Below are 17,115 nucleotides of genomic sequence, written 5' to 3'. Positions count from 1 at the left end.
GATCTTACGCGCTGTTGACATCAAAGTAGTGTGAAGCATTTTGGAAGTAACTGGCTATCTAGCGTCATTTGGGGTTCTCCAATAAGTTACAACGTGGCGCGACATGTTTGTGTAAGGCGAGAAAATGTGTGTGGGACGTTAACGGCAAGGCGACAACGATAGCAAGATAACCGATTAATTTGGCCAAGAAACGTTACAACCTGTTCCGTTACGGTACGGGCCGATACCGAAGTCGGTTAAATGCCACACGATGGACGCACCAAGCGTCTTCAGGCTGTAGTGTGCGCTCGCCCAGCACTGTCGAGATTGCTTTGTCTTTCTCCGCATGCATCTGGGTGGCCTAACGGTTAGAACGCCGGCACGGTGCTCTTGGGAACCGGTGTTGGAGTCCAGCCACACGGACCCGTAATTCATTTCTAATGAAGATTGCCGAAACGTGCCTACTAACCCTATCTACCTATCCGAAGCCTGAGATGTACAGTACATGGTAGAAGGCAAAGTATGTGTGACACTTTTTGGCATAGAACACACAACGCGAGGACAGGTCTGATGTACACGAAAGGCGAGACCATGAGCGCCTCTCAGTGAAACACCGCCGGCTGCGGTGAAAAGGTTACCCTCATGACAGACGATGTAAATGCGAAAACCCGAGGAGCTAGCTATATATCGTCGTTTCGCGTTAAAACCCTCTACCAGGGAACCCTCTTGCATGGGCTTGTGCATAGGCAGTCAGTTGTCGTTTTACCGCGGTGGGAGTGACCAGCTTTCCGAATCCCTGTATATATATGTATATATATATATATATATATATATATATATATATATATATATTGCACCTGAGGAAACTTCGTGTCACCTAGAAGAATTCTTCACTTCGACGAACTGTCTTGCAGTTAGTCCAAGTTACTTCGCTATCGCTAATACTGGTTTGCCTTGCCGGCGAAAGTGGAGCGTCTTTTTTTTTTTTTTTTTTTGGAGATGAGTTCTAGTACAAGCGCTGCTGCGCATGACTGCTATTGGTTCTGATTGCGAGTGAATTCGGATTGGTCTCGTTTCGGTTACTGAGTGCATTATATATATTTATGACTTCTGCATGCAAGTGGCCATGTTTCCATCCCTATAAATGTTTTCAATTATTAGAACAGTTTTTTTTTCTTCGCGAGTCGTTAGCATTGCCTACTGGAAAGAGAAGCACTACTGAAACACGTATCATTCGTGTGCATTTCACACGACGCTAAACCCACCGCGGTGTTTTAGTGAGCTAAGGCGTTGCGCTGCTGAGCACGAGATCCCGGGATCGAATCCCGGTCGCGGCGGCCGCATTTCGATGGAAGCGAAATGCAAAAACACCCCTGTGCTTGCGTTGTAGTGCACGTTAAAGAACCCCAGGTGGTCAAAATTAATCCGGAGGCTTCCACTACGGCGTGCCTCATAATCAGAACTGGTTTTGGCACGTAAAACCCCAGAAAGAAGAGAAGAAGAAAGCACACGCCGCTATTAAAAGACCCTGCCGAAGGGGTCACTGAAGTCTGCAGACTTTTTTTCAGGTTCACAGGCACGCACAGCAATTTGAATCGAGGTGAACCAACAGCAACATATTCTTTCTCTAGGCATAATCTATCTATACCATTGGAAATAATTGTCAGTTGGCTACCTCCTTCTCTTTGAAAGTTATAATAAACTTTGTCCTTTGTATACAATCAGATATATTGTGTATGTGCATGGTGTTAACAGTAGAAATAGAAAAAAAAATGCTGAAGTGAAAAACTGCGGATGAGGTAGCCGCCGCTTGTGCTTATAGTGCGCTTATCCTCCTATTGTCAGGAATTGTCAGGAATTTGCAGAAATAAAGAGAGTATGAATTAAAGGCCGTGCACGTCCACGCCAACAATTGTGCAGTAAGCTTTTAGCCACAATAAAATTATAACGGGAAAGGTAGAGGCAACTCAAAGAAAACATCAAATGATGTGTGAAACAGAACTCTGGTAATGACACTTTAGGGGGGAGGGGGGAGGAGGCTATTTCGCTCTGCACCCACACCCCCGGAAAACTTCGGAGGAGGCTCATGTCCCGGAGCCCCCCTTCCTTCCCCGGTAGTCGGCGCCTATAGGCATTTGTCCCTCTTGAATGACGGAAAGAGAGCTGCAGCAGCGGACTACCTTGTACGAAAGTAGTATCTTGCCTTCTTCGGTAAAGTGTTGTAGCCTTATTACAGCTTTCTCTATGGAACAAAGCAACAAGAATAGGGGCAACAAAGCAATAAGTTGCTTCAGTGTTTTGCAGTTTCTCTAATTACATGACTCTTAATTTTTCCCACATATAATTTTTCCGTACGATTCAGGTTACCATACCTGCACCATGGTCATGTCAAAGGGTGACATGAACCGACAACGTTGTACTTTGTGACTCATTCGCTGAACCAAAAACTGAACGCTGAACCAACCATTTATTTATCAAGAGCCTTCTTCGCTGACCCACCGAAATCATTTATTCAGGGATGGAAAGCGATCGCTGTGGATCGATTGCTTTCGAATCTGCTGTTCTGCCACTTGCACGACAAAAATAACTGGGTAACATTGATAGACGCGCAGACATTCCTTAGAAAAGTAATTTAGAAAGTATGCTGACTTTCCGTTGAGCGTTTTTTCTCGTGTTCAACAAACATTCTGTTTACATACAATTGAATAGCAAGAAATATTTTTCGTAGGGATAAAAAGCTTGTACTCGTTTCGAGTCTCTGAGGAACCAAGCAGGGTTTGTTTTTTTTTTTCACGGGAAAACAAGATCACACGGAGAGGTAAATTAAAAATCAAGGCCGCAGCTCTTTTTTTCTCATACCTTCCGTGTAAGCGTGAGACCGCTGACGTTTTGTAAAACTGGCAGAAAGCTGGAAAAGGCCTCAAAACGGCTGAGCCACGATGAGATGTGTTGTACCACCCATTTTAAAGGAAGCATGATCTCACCTCCGCTATGCTCGCCAACTGCTGCGTGTTTGCTGTGACGTTGCACGTTCCAAAACGGGTGTATGCTTTGCCGTTCACCACGTTGTTCAAGGCGTCCCCTGGGGCGCTAGAGACCAGCTGATACCAGCGACCGAATGAGGCCACGGAGACGGCCCATGTGGAAGTGACACCTTGGTTGCGTAGGCTCTCCAGGTCTATCACTGCAGACTCCTGCGTGTGACAATACAAGCCGTTCTCATCATAAACAGACAATCCTGTAGACCAGTGGCAGAATTCAAGAAGCTTGCCTTTCGTAAGTGCTCTTTGCCATTGACTGACAAATTACTGTTATTCTATGCCCAGCATTACAATTAGCTGGAAAGCGCTCTTAAGAACAAGTCTACCGTAAGAGCTTGTTTCTGAATGTGGCCCAGAATTTGCAACGCTCCTGGGGGCAGCCATCTTTTGCCGGAGACTTGTAGAATCGGCGGAAAGGAGCCAAAGAACGATCGCGATGACACTATCATCACCTTCTACTTTTTTTCTTATAATTCCTCATTGCCCCTCCCCAATCCATGGTAGCACACCGGACGGCCGTCTGGTTATACTCCCTGCTCCTTGTTATACTCCTTGTTAATCTCTTTGATCGCATGGTTGCCGATAGCGTTTGCTCGTCATGGCTTTGACGACAGATATCCAGTTATCAAACCCACAGTCTATTTAAAGGATTCGCCGATGGTTGGAAAAGGTGGTCTATAGATAATGTGCTCCTGCTCTGAACGGGTCTGCGGCGACTAAAAAGGTGCTGGGCCCGTATTCGCAAAAAAAAAAAAAGCTTCTAAGCTACAATTATTCCCCAGAGCAAATTCGAGACAAACCTGATGCTGGTCATATTATTAGCCACGGCGACGGGCGAATGACAGTGAACCATTCCGAACGAAGTGCTTTGTGAATACGGCTCCTGCTTAATACAAATAACACTGGTGCCTCGCTGGGGCTCCACCCTCTCAAGCATGCAAAACACTGTGGACAGTGCGTGAAACGAAACGCCGATCAAAGCTGGGCCATTGGCGTCGTGCCTTGCTTTTTCACGTGACCTGATAACGGAGGCAGCGTATTCAAAAGCGTGGCTGGGTCAACCCTGATGCTCACACATGGCATTTGTCCTCGTGAGGGTTTTATTGCGATGGCTCTACGCACAATATGACTTGTCAATCGGGCCTGCAGGGAGATATGGCCTCGGTGGAAGAGCTAATAGCGAGGTGGAGGACCAGAGCGGATAGGAGGAGCAAAATCGTGGTGCGACTTATCGGGGCAAGTGACAGGAAGGAGCGGTGGTGGCTGCACGGCGGGCGCGCTGGATTGCACAATGGTCTGGTAGCCGTGGTTGGACTTTCACCGGCGATACGAAGGCACCGCTGCAAAGTACGCGTACTCTTGTGCAACCGATTTCGTATGAGCGTTCGTTGCTGCACGGTAACTAAGCTTTTATCGCGATAGCAATTATATAGAGACGTCAGGCGAATTCCCGCCGTCAGCGTCGCCGTGATGTTCCGTATAAAGTACAAGTGCGATAAGATCGCGGCCGCGCCCCGTATGCTGTTGGTGCAAGGGAAAGTATACGAGGGTGAGATGGATGGTGGATTGATGCGGCAGCGTCTTCTCGCGCGGGCAAGGGAGAAAGGCGGGGATACTGCACACCGACTTTTCACGCTCAAGGTGGGGCAGCGGGAAGACCTGCGCGGGTTAGGAGGGGGACGCGGAAGTGGGCAGCTTAGTGCGCATCTCGTCTTCTACTCCGTCTGCGGCGGCTGAGCGCGGCCACGCGCGTCCTATCTTGGAGGCAATTTGCGCTGGGTTCGAAGGCTAGCTGACCTGGAACAGCTGATGGCTGCGTGTGCGCTGTGTTACCGTGCGCCTAGTTCGAGTGACAACAGAAAAGCGATAACCCAGAGGCTGCCATAGCGCGCGTGGCAATATATATATATATATATATATATATATAATGCAACGTGATTTATTCACGTGTAACCGTCACTGAAGGCGAGAAACGTCAGGCGAACGTCAAGAAGCGGCGAGGCGACCAGCAGCCAAAATCCGGGCAAGCGCAAGCTCGGGGCGTGTGGTTAGCACCAACACTGTGGCTTGCTTGCTGACTGCTTCGCCGTCGTCTTGTCTTCTTCATTGCATTGACCCCCGGGAAATAGCGTAGCCATCCTGGCGACTTAAGGCGTTGACAGTATAGAGGGGTCATAATAGGGCTTTAGGCGACTCACGTGAACGATTTCTCGACCACGACGACGTAAGTCTTGGGACGGTGTCAAAGGCTCAACGTCATAATTGACTGGAGATGTCCGAGCGAGGATGCGGTAGGGCCCATGATATCGGGCCAATAATTTAGACGTGCCTGAGCTTCTGGTGACCTTGGTCCTCGGTTGTCAATGAACGGGCCAATTGTCGACAATCTTCAGCGTACTTGGCGACATCAGATATTGTAGTGTACTCAGATGAGTCAGGTGTGTAGGGAAGCATAGTGTTCAGCGTGCATGATGGCTCACGTCCGTACAAGAGAAAGAACGGCGAGAATCCTGTAGTCGCGTGCGTAGCAGTGTTGTACGCATATGTGACGAATGGAAAGACGGTGTCCCAATTGGTCTGGTCTGATGCCGTGTACATCGTCAGCATATCCCCCAGAGTGCGATTAAATCGCTCAGTGAGGCCATTAGTTTGCGGATGATATGCACTTGTCATGCGATGAACGATGTTACACTGAACGAGCAAGGCTTCAATAGCACCAGACAGGAAAACACGTCCCCTGTCATTTGGTGGAGGCTGCGTGGGTACGCCGCACCTCCACCAATGCAACGTGATTTATTCACGTGTAAACGTCACCGAAGGCTGAGACACGTCAGGCGAACGTCAAAAAGCGGCGAGGTGACCAGCAGCCAAAATCCGGGCAAGCGCAAGCTCGGGGCGCGTGGTTAGCACCAACGCTGTGGCTTGCTTGCTGACTGCTTCGTCGTCGTCTTGTCTTCTTCATTACAATATATATAAGAAGCCAACAAACAATAACACCAAGCACAACATAGGCGAAATTACTTTTACTTACTAATTGAATTAAAGAAATGATAAATTAATGGAAATGAAAACGGATGAAAAAACAACTGTCCGCAGGTGGGGAACGAACCCACGTCTTCGCATTACGCGTGCGATGCTCTCACCATTGAGCTACCGCGGAGCCGTTTTCCCATTCACTTTCTGGGGAATTTGTTTTACAACTACAGCTAACCCTGGGAGTGTTTCCCTATGTTGTCCCTTATGGTTGTCCCCTATGTTGTCCTTCCGCTATGTTGTCCTTGGTGTCACTGTTTGTTGGCTTCTTATGATATGATAATAAAAATCGGGCCCCTCGATTCCCTTGTTCATTACATAACGAGGGCTCGAATCCGGCAACATTGATGCCTTCAGGTAGCATATGTGGGTTTATTGACCAGTTGCCATCACCCAAAAAGATCACGTGTTCGTGACGCCTGCGGCAGAAAGGATGTTCCACATCCGCCCCTAGGTTTGTGAGGGCTGGCGCTGGCTAACACTCCCAGGGTTAGTTCTAGTTGTAAAACATAAATACCCCAGAAAGTGGATGGGAAAACGGCTCCGCGGTAGCTCAATGGCGAGAGCATCGCACGCGTAATGCGAAGACGTGGGTTCGTTCCCCACCTGAGGACAGTTGTTTTTTCATCCGTTTTGATTTCCATTAATTTATCATTTCTTTAATTCAGTTAGTAAGTACAAGTAATTTCCCCTATGTTGTCCTTGGTGTCATTGTTTGTTGGCTTCTTATGATATGATAATAAAAATCGGGCCGCCGTACGTCAGTTACTACCCTGCATGAACAGCCAAGGAGGTAAGGCGGGAATTTGGAATGGGCCAAAACAAACAAAGGCACCCTTGGTAATCGAGTAATTGCGCTCTGGGGCAGACAGGAGGTGGCGGGCCTGCGTTCTGACGCAGTCATCACCATGTTGGCGCTTCTGATTTCATATTGGCTCCGAACATCAGTAGGAGCAGATGGGTGGAAGTGAGCCAACCGAGGCGAAGTCCTGAGACGGCGGATAAGCGCAGAAAATGCATGAGCATGTCTACGGCTCTACAAGAAAGGCGCTATTTTTCTGTGGACGGGCGATGTCCGCAAAAGTTCAGCACAGCGACGAATGCAAGAACATAAGCCAATGAAGGAGCGAACGTCTTTGGTAGAGGAAGGTACAGGGAAGTGCTTCACAGCACGAATTTTTCGGGTTCGGGTCGGATTCTCCGATCACTATGATTTCGCGGCGAACAAAGTGGCACTTCAATGAGTTTATAGCTGAAATCCGGCGCTACTGAACGCTTGGAGAATGGCCGACAGACGCCGAGTGGGGCTGGAAAATGTCGTTGAAAAAGCAATAACGTTATCTAGCTAACATAAGCAGGTCAACCATTTGAAGCCTCGAAAGAGCCAATCCATCACGCGCTCAAGTGTAGCCGGCGCATTACATAGACCGAAGGTCATAACTTTAAATTGGTATTACCCGTCAGGTGTTACAAATGTGGTATCCTCGCGGTCCATAGGATCCGCGGCCACCTGCCAATAACCATACCGCAGGTCAATGGACGAGAAATAGCTCGCTTCACGGGGGCAGTCGAGGGCATCATCTATGCGCAGTAACGGATATACGTCCTTCTTAGTGATTTTGTCCAGGTGTCTGTATCGACACATAAACGCCAGATGCCGCCTCTTTCCTTGACGAGCACAACTGGAGCTGCCCATGGGTTACATGAAGGTTATATTGTTACGTAGGAAGACGCAGACGAAAAGCTATATACAAGTAGATTTACAAGCAAATGCGCCGCACTTGGCCAAGAGGCAACAGCGCGCACTAGCCTCTAATCGTCGTCGTCGTCTTCACACTGCTCGCCTCTTCGTCATCGCAATTACTGTTCCGTAGCAATATAATATCTTTTTCCGTCATCTTGTCGACTTCTTTTTGTATAATCGCCCATTCCACAACTGAAGCGGGATACGGACGCCGATGAATAAAGTTTGCGTCCCCGGTGTCGATTCGATGCGTGACAACCGCTGTCTGGCCAAGTGGGTGGTTGTTGAAATCAAAGACATCCCGCTACGACGCTTACAAACGGCGAAGGTCATCAGCGTACACAGGTGAAAGGTCGACGCCTATCGTTTGGTCGAATTCACTGTTACAGGCTCACGGGTGCTGCTGCACACGTAGGAGTGAAGGGGCTGCATATGTTCGTGTGGAGAGCTGACAGTCGTCGAGGGAGGACAAGGTTTCAAGGGCAATTCCTGAAGGTAGAACATGGGCACATAAACCAAAGTTGAGCACAGGCAGATGAGCTTCATTGTTGAGAATTTCGATAACCATGTGTGTGATAGCGTCACATTGTGTGTCAAGATAACGTCAAGAACCGGGGATGCAACGTAATATGACTGTCAGCGACAAAAGATGAGGGTGTCAAAGTAACATAACCAGTGGATTGAGGCGGCAATTGCACGCATCTAGAGAGCGCATTCGCGCGATAGGGTTGAAATGCAAAAACGCCCGTGTGCCGTACATTAGGTGCACGTTAAAGAACCCCAGATCGGTCAAAATTAATCCGGAGTCCCTTACGGCGTGCCTCATAATCAAATCACGGTTTTGACACGTAAAAACCAATCATTTAATTTTAATTTAGAGCACAGTCGCGCAGGCGTAGCAGCATGAGTATCAGGGATACAAGGGAGTTCAAGTTGAAGGATACCGATGCCACAGTCGATGAGGGCTGGATGTGTGGGCAGAAAGTCAATGCCCAAGATCACTTCGTATGGGCACTGCTCAAGAACATGAAACAGAGCACTTTTCCGACGGTCAGATATAGCGACTTGGGCACTACACGTTCCAACAACGGTAGGTGTGCTGCTGTCGGCAACTCTTGCTGTACGATGCATGGTAAGTGTTAGTATTTTCTTAGTTTCTCACAACGGCTGTAGCGCCCATGACTAAATCTTGTGCATCAGTGTCGACAAAGGCCGTAACACTTACACCATCTACTTAGACTTCGAGCAAATTAGAGCGAGTAGGGACAGTTATACCAGGATTTCGAGGCCGGGTCAAGACTGCAGCTTCACTTCCGGGCAATGCACTTGTGAGTTTTCTGATGCGTGGCGTCCAGGGTTGGGGGGCGACGGTAAACGACAGCTTTGCGGCGAGCGAGATCGGCTGTCGCGTGGTGATGGTGACCAGCTGTAGACATTGGTGCGAGTGTCGACATCGGGCACGTCAACCGGTAGAGAGTGCTACGATACTGCACGGTAGTTGCTGTCGGGACGAGGATTCTGGGTGCTCCAGCCAGTTGGCGATGGCCGGTGGCTCCAGCAGTGCCGCGCACTGTGCCCTACTCGAGAACGCGCGGAACATATTTGGCGGTCATCCAGCGTCCTCTGCTCAGCGTGGCTGCGGTATCAAAGGGCTGGTTCATCGGTTTGACTGGCGGAATGGGATCAGTTTTTGGAGAGCGCACAGTGCAGACAGAGGGGAGTTCTAAATAAGCGGCCTCCTGGTGAACGACGGCTTGATTCAAAGAAGCCATAGGCTGGTTGGCAGCAAAACGTCGGGCACAAGAGGTGCTGGCGAAACCGCTCTTTTCTCACGGTCAACAATACGAGTACGTGTCGAAGTGCCCGAAGCCTGGGATTCTAAAGTCGGTGGTGGTCCTTCGCGGGACAACGATGCGGCAGTACTGGGGAGCCTCGTAAATTGCTGGGCGATTCGGCGGCCTTTTACAGCGGAGCTGTTTACCTCTACCCTCCAATGCATTTGTCGCGTACATGGACAAAAACTCAACCTATCACAGTGGGAAGCGTGCGCCGCGTGCACCGCTGGGTTCCTTGCATCACCACCAGATGGCGCTAGCCTCCGCGCATCCGCGACAGCAGCGGCATTGGAGTTGCGAGGGAATGAAAAAAAACTAGAAAGCTCGCCTTCGCGCATAGGGTTCGCCGCAAGCGTTTCCGGGTAAAAATGAGGGTTGCAGAAGCTGCAGTTGCCGGGATGTGGCAACTGTAGCATACGAAGCAGGGAGTGACGTAACTGCACTTTTGTATGCAAAAGAACCCACCTAGCAACAGATTTCATCTGTGTTCGGATAGCGCTAAGGAAATGCCACGCATAGTTAAGACTCGCGAAGAGCATCTTGAACACGATGAACGGCGATGGGAGTAGCGACGTCAATATGCATAACGGCGTCGTGCTCAGGTTAGATAGGACGCAGCGGTTCCTGCCCAAAGCAAGCCACGCACATTTAGGACGCCTGAAGAGCCTCGCGAATAAGATGAACGACGAAAGGAACAGCAACGTCAATATGTGCAACGGCGTCGCGCTCCGGCTCGGTAGGACCCAGTTCAAGGTTACGTCACATTAGTCTATCGGATCAGGTGATACCACGGCTTCGCTGGTCAACCGCCTTCACAGTGGCGATTAGAGCCCAGTTTTCATTTTTTTTGTTCGAATCGCCGACACCCTTGACAATAGCGTCCACAGTAGCACACTTCCTGCATACCAACAAGTTAACTGCGTCATCGGCGATAGCCTTGAGGATGTGCCCGTTCTTGTCCCCTTCGGGCATGTTACTGTTAACTTTGCGGCAAAGCGCTAGAACATCCTGAATATACGAAATGTATGGTTCAGTCGATGACTGCGCGCGAGAGCAAAGTGCTTTTTAATGGCTAGCTGATGACCCAAGGGCTTTCCGAACATATAATTCAGTTTTCTTTTTTTTGTCATAAATGCGCCAGCTGGTCAGGTCGTTCTTGTGCGTCTTGCATCAGACACGTATTCCTTGCCCCGAACCGGAACGTAAGAAATATACCGTACAAAAACAGTGTACGTGGTATTTTTTTCTCTGATGTTGTACCCCTGGGCCAACGTGATTCCTACGTTAATATATACTGGGTTTTTCAGCGAACACTTTCAAAAATTCTTAGAGGTTGCCTGTGGCAGATAGCACAATTCTAGTTCGATCATGAGCTGGTCTACTCGAAGAGGAGGACATTACTTGCACAAGAAATTAAAATACATAATCGAATAATTAATAAAAATTCACTAATTACGTTTAACTAATTACCTGATGGCCCGTATTGCAATTTACAAAGTGTAGCCGTGGAGTTCGCAAGGCGGATCCACTTGGAACGAACTCTCGGGATGACACCAGTTTCGCGATATTTATTCCCGAACTTTGCGGAGAAAAGCATTGGCGTTCCATTTAATTTTCTGCTTGAATGCATAAAGCGACGTTTTGTTAATAAACTAACTGGACATCGCTTTATGCATTATGCAGAAAATTAAATGGAACGCCAATGCTTTTCTCCGCAAAGTTCGGGAATTAATATCTCGAAACTGGTGTCATCCCGAGAATTCGTTCCAAGTGGGTCCGCCTTGCGAACTCCACGGCTACAATTTGTAAATTTCAATATGGGCCATCAGGTAATTAGTTAAACACTTTATTAGTGGATTTTCGGTAAATAATTATGCATTTCAATTTATTGTGCAAGTAATGTCCGCCTCTTCGAGAAGACCAGCTCATTAACTAGAATTGGGCTATCTGCCACAGGCAACCTTACATAAATTTTGAAAGTGTTCGCTGAAACACCCTGTATGTATTTATATGACGTACATTTCGCTACATAGCGTCACCTAAATCATCGCCTGTTTGTGATTATGCTAGACAGTGCAATCACTAAGCAGGATTCCACACATGGTTTCCTGACTTATCGGCAATATTAGCGCTCTTGTTGTCCATATATTTGATAATGGAAAAAGAAACTATGCGGAGCATACCAAATTATACTTGTAGGAGGGCGAACCGGGCTCTATTAAAAACGTCGGAGGCAAGATGTTGCAGTCAGGCCACAACTGGTCTTGTGCAAACAGGTGTCCGTATGATATGATCAGGCTTGGCGTGTACATCTCCCTGCAAAATAGTAAATGAGTGCGCGCTCTACAGTGGGATTTCCTTTAGCGGCAACACGCGCATTTAAAATCACCTGTGGCAGATTACATGATTTTCTCATATCAGCTGGGCTCCTTGAATCATCAGCATTATCAGCCTATTTTTTAGACGGCTGCATGACGAAGGCCTCTCCCATCGATCAGCAATTTCCCCTGTCTTGCGCCAGCTGATTTCAAGTAATGCCTGCCAATTTCCTAATTTCATCACTCCAGCTAATTTTCTGCCGTCCTCAAATGCGCTTCTGTTGCACATGGCACCCATTCTTTACCTCCAATGAACCGCTAGTTATCCGCCCTACACATTGCATGGCCTGCCGAGTTGTATTTAATCCTCTAAATATAGACTAAAATGTCGGCTACCCCGTTTGCTCTCTAACCCACACCCATGTCTTTGTGTATGTCTTAACGTTAGGCCTAACAATTCTTCAAGGCGAATCCTTGTGTGTCTCATGATACGGTCGACATTGTGCTGAGAACGCATCGATGACACGAAAGGTACAAAAAGACTACGAACTCGGCCTTTGGAATAAAGAGGGATGATTAAGCGAAGTACTACTAAGTGAATTAAGGGTGATGACTAAGCGAATTAAGAGGATGACTAAGCAACGTAGACTAGGCGAATTAAGGGGGATGTGTACTTGATGTGCCTGTCTTTAATAAATCGGCACTTAGGCTTACGCCTAAGTCGACTTAGGGGTAACATAAGAGACCCGTGTGAACTTTTCGTTCCATCGCTCGTTGCGCGCTGGTTGACTTCTTCACCTTCTTAACCTCCACCTTTCTGCCGCATATGTTAGTACCGGTAGAATGCAATGATCGTACGCTGTTCAATAATAGCGGTAAGCTCCCGGTCATGATTTGGTAATGCCTGCTGTTTGCACTGCGACCCATTTTTATTTGTCTGTGAATTTCTTTGCCATGATCTGTGTCCGCTGTAAGTTTTGCCCTGAATAAACGTACTCCTGCACCGATTCTAGAGCAGCTGCACCGATATTAAATTCCTGCAAGTCACTGGCTACAATTCGTAAATTGAAATATATACCGTAGAGTATATAATTAAAAAGTTAATTAGTGTAATTATGGTAACTATTCAAATAGGTATTTTGATTTCGAGTAGAGCTAATGAAGCCTGGTCGAGTAATTTAACTCAAGGGCTAGAATCCCGCTATCTGGCACACTCAGTGCTTAAAAATTTAGTGAAGTTAAAAAAACACCTAATTTAAGTCACATCGGATAGTGAGTCACATTGATTGTACTATATGTACCGGCCACAAGTCATTTTACAACCAACGATGGCAACCCACGATGGTAGGGTAAAGATGGTTGTCACAAGGAAATGATGACCCCTGTAATTGGAAGCAGTTGAAAAGGACAGTGTTATTATCGTAATGTGTACTGACAGCACTTGGCCCTCACTCAGCCACGATATGCCGCCATAATGAGCAATATTAAATCGATAGCTTTAAGGGCCCCGTTACGCAGAAATCCGGCGTTGACCGTGAGCAAAAAATTTCTACCAATCACAGCATGGCGCGCGCCGCGTTTCCACCAATCACACAGCGGCGCGCGCCGCACCTTGCAGCACCACCAGATGGCGCTCGCCTCCGCGCATCCACGGCAGCGGCGCCACCAGCCGCCAGGGGAAAGAAAAGAAAGAACCAGAAAACTCGACTTCGTGCAAAACGTTCGCCGTAAGCGTTTCTCGGTAAAGATTAATAAGTTTGCATAAGCTGCAGTTGCCGGCAAGCATAAGAAACTGTCAGAAACCTTTCAATGCTCTGGGCATTCTACTCTTAAGGGCGAATCTTCAGCGTCTCTCAAGTTTTAGCTCGACGTTGTCTACTGCCTGGTTTGATATTTCAGTTAACACTGATCAGTTGAGCACTGCGGAAAAAACTGGAAACGCAATGCAATTCATTTCAGGTTATTTGACGTATCGAGCCGTTGCCGCTGGCGACCCCGCAGTCGTGCTGTCCCGCTGTAAACGACGCTATAAAGCCTAAGAGATGCGGTGTGCGTTTCGGCTGCAAAAAACAACGAATCGAAGTGTAAGCGCCGTCAACGCTCCGCTCAATTGGCTCGGTGGCGGAGCCAGGACAAAGTTCTGCCTCCCTGCGCTGGCATGAGAGTTGTGTGCACGCCACAACATGCCCGCTGGCGTTCCTGCTGAGCTGCCGTGCGTATGCACTGCTCTGAGCGGAACGGGCGTGTAAACGTCAAGTTAACGTTCACTAATATTTCACTTGGCGCTGACCAATTCAGTTGGCTTGCCATTGGTCTCATCTGGTGCGCCATCGAAGAGGTGCACCATCGAAGAGGCCTGCAGCGCCACTGGGGGCACTCTTCATCGCGCCAGCGTTGTGAGACGTCTGCTAGCGGCCAGGCCGCTGTTTCTTCTGCCCAGAAGCAGTTGTCGTTTCACCCACGCTGTGGTTAAAATACTTGTACGAGAAATTCTAGTGCAACGATAAACCTCGCCACAAGTCTCAACGCTTCCCCCCCCCCCCCCCCCCCAGGAGAAATTGCCACATTTAGTGTCAAGTGCACTTCATAATTCTCCGGTGCTAGCAGCATACTAGCGCACAACAGTTTGGCCCAACCGGAGTCTGCTATCGCTCTCAACACTTCGCTCCTGAGAACCAGCTTATCCATATATGTGATGAGGTAACATTGCAAGAGATGCTAATACCAACAAAGGACCCCGAGTCTGCTATCGCTCTAAATACTTCGCGCCTCCTAATCAGTTTATCCATGTATGTAATGAGGTAAGAATTACGAGAGATGTGTATACAAGAGGAGGTCTGGTAGTCAGAAACCGAGTGGGGACCTCCTCAGGCGAAACTACGAAATTTCTTTGAAGTGCGCTTAATAAAGGACAGCATACTAGCGCACGATAGTTCGGGCTAGGGAGCCTACATGCAAGCGCTGTTTTAGGGGGGGGGGGGTGACAACTCCAAAATTTTGAGCGCTATTGACAGCCAAATTTGGTGAGTAGCCATTTTGATTCTCAATTTTGCTAGAAGTCGCGGCGCATCCCTGCATTCTTTTTGTCACGCTCTGATGTACCCATTTTGGCACGCGATCTAATAAATTTCTTTAATTTAGTTTTGCAGCAATGCACACACGAAACCAGCATACATCTTTAATATACTAGTTGCCTGTTCCTTTTATGTTCCTTTTACTTTAACACATCAAACTTATTTTTTTTTCAATAGCATACAAAGCAACAAGTTATAAGGAACGGTGGCGTGCTCGTGGTAGTATTTTCTCACGCCAAGAATGTGAACTGCATTAAACATTGTCGTTGCCTTCTCCTTGTACACACGATATAAAGGGTGTTTTTCGAAGTGTGCTGTAATAAAAACTGTGCTTACAAGCCTGTTTAACTAAAACGTACACGTGACATGCACGGCTCTCAGACACTCTATGGGTTTCTGGCTGCTGAGGCCAACGTTTATTTTAAAAAATGAATTAGTTTCACGGCACTACAGTGCCTAGAGTATATTCCAGGCACTGTAACGGCACCAACGGGTGCCGGAAACGTGGTCTGTCGGCTGGTCTTTTCGCCATTTTGATTCCCATGTGCTGTATTTGGCGCAAAATTTTACCCGCCAATTTATCTGGCGGCGTCAAGTACCCTTACAAAAGGTTGTCACCACCCTGAAACAGCGCTTGCATGTAGGATCCCTAGTTCGGGCCCACTGGAGGCCTTCTGCCAAGAACCCCACAAGACATGACCGCGCTGTTATTCGTTACGATCGTGGTGTCAGCGGCAAAGCACTGCTGGAGCCCAATTATACATTTGAAAGGCTAGGTGTTATCGAACACAGCCTTAACAACCCTTCTGGAAAACTTTCCGAGTTACTGTGAAATACTGCTGACGTAAGTCAGAAAACGAAAACATAAAATTGCCGTGTTTAAGATATCTGCAGTCAAAAAAGGCCTTTTAGTTCAATGTCTTCAGTAACTTTTAAAGAGAGCGAGAACGTGATACTTCTCGTAATCTACCTTTAAATCAGCTCTCCAGAGGCCCGAGTTTGATTCCCCACCCAGACCAAAATTTACAGAATTTTCTTTTCAGAGGCATTAATTTACCTAGTTACAGGAACTTCCCCGAAAAGTCTGACGTCAGTCGGAGCATTTTGACGTGTTTTTACTGTTCACACCGTCGGCCATTTTTGGTATCTTTCGGCCATGCCGCCGACTACGACGGATTTTCGCCTAATGGGGCATATGATGATTTCGCATTAAAAAGACCGGGAAGACATTGATAGAACCCGAGTCATTGCAAGCGTAGGTAACGGTAAAACTTAGTGGCAGATGTTTCAAATACTTAAGTTAACATCGAGATAGCATACGCAAAGCGCTAGAATGGCGATAGGTGTATTAAGCCCCGATTAAATCAAGCAGGATAGGTGAATATTTGTGCACGCCCCGTTCCAAAGGGGTTGCCAATAAACATCATCATCATCAACGTGCTCAGAATACATCATCGACAACGAAAAGCGTGCACATTGGCCATGCCGAGTGCAGACACAAAGTCATTTGAGATGTCGACATCTCTTTCTAGATCACCACACCGTCGATGTGCAGTGCCTCAGACGCCTCTGACGGCGCTTCTCATCTCGCAAAGCGTTATGAGACGCCTGGTAGCTTGCCCAGGGGCTGTTTCTTTAAGCGCAGTAGAAGTTGCCTTGCGTACTTCGTCACACTCACGTGTCGCTCCCCGCTATATATACAGTAAAAAAAAAAAAAAAAAAAAAAAAAAAAAAAAAACGTCCGAGGAGTTCGAATGCTGAGCTAAATATTGCTATCGCTGTCGGTGCTTTGGGCTAAAGCGCGGAATATTTCATCGACACCGGCTAAACATAAGGTTTATGATAACTGAATGACTTCGTTTATTGGTCAACTTCTGTCTTTTTTTTCTCTTTTTGTTTGGTTTATTGAAGGTAAGTTCAGTACGAAATTGTCTTGGGAGACAGGGAAAAAGGCTGAGGAAATTAGTGAGTTGGCCGTGCTACCCTGACAGCAATGCGACTACAGGATCCAGTATAGTAGCAGAAAGAAATAAAAAAAAAAGAAACACATCGTGACAAGCACATAATTAGGCGACACTGGTTTAAAAAGTC

The 17,115-nt window shown here is 47.6% G+C and overlaps 1 protein-coding gene and 1 non-coding gene across 2 annotated transcripts in view; both read right to left on the bottom strand.

Moving 5' to 3' along the window:
* LOC119430975 (uncharacterized) overlaps positions 1–17,115 on the bottom strand; it is a 28,063-nt gene that overhangs the window by 1,831 nt on the left and 9,117 nt on the right. Inside the window, exons 5-6 of the mRNA XM_037698441.2 lie at positions 11,816–11,948; positions 2,964–3,173 (exon numbers count right to left, since the gene is read on the bottom strand). Of these exons, the coding sequence (XP_037554369.1) occupies positions 2,964–3,173; positions 11,816–11,948 (343 nt within the window). The remainder of the gene's footprint in view (positions 1–2,963; positions 3,174–11,815; positions 11,949–17,115) is intronic.
* On the bottom strand, positions 6,109–6,180 carry Trnat-cgu (transfer RNA threonine (anticodon CGU)). The gene has a single exon. It is a non-coding gene; the product is annotated as a tRNA-Thr (tRNA).

This window comes from Dermacentor silvarum, chromosome 10, assembly GCF_013339745.2.
Source record: "Dermacentor silvarum isolate Dsil-2018 chromosome 10, BIME_Dsil_1.4, whole genome shotgun sequence".
NCBI classification, from domain to species: Eukaryota; Metazoa; Arthropoda; class Arachnida; order Ixodida; family Ixodidae; genus Dermacentor; species Dermacentor silvarum.
This window is presented reverse-complemented; position numbering and strand designations above follow the sequence as displayed.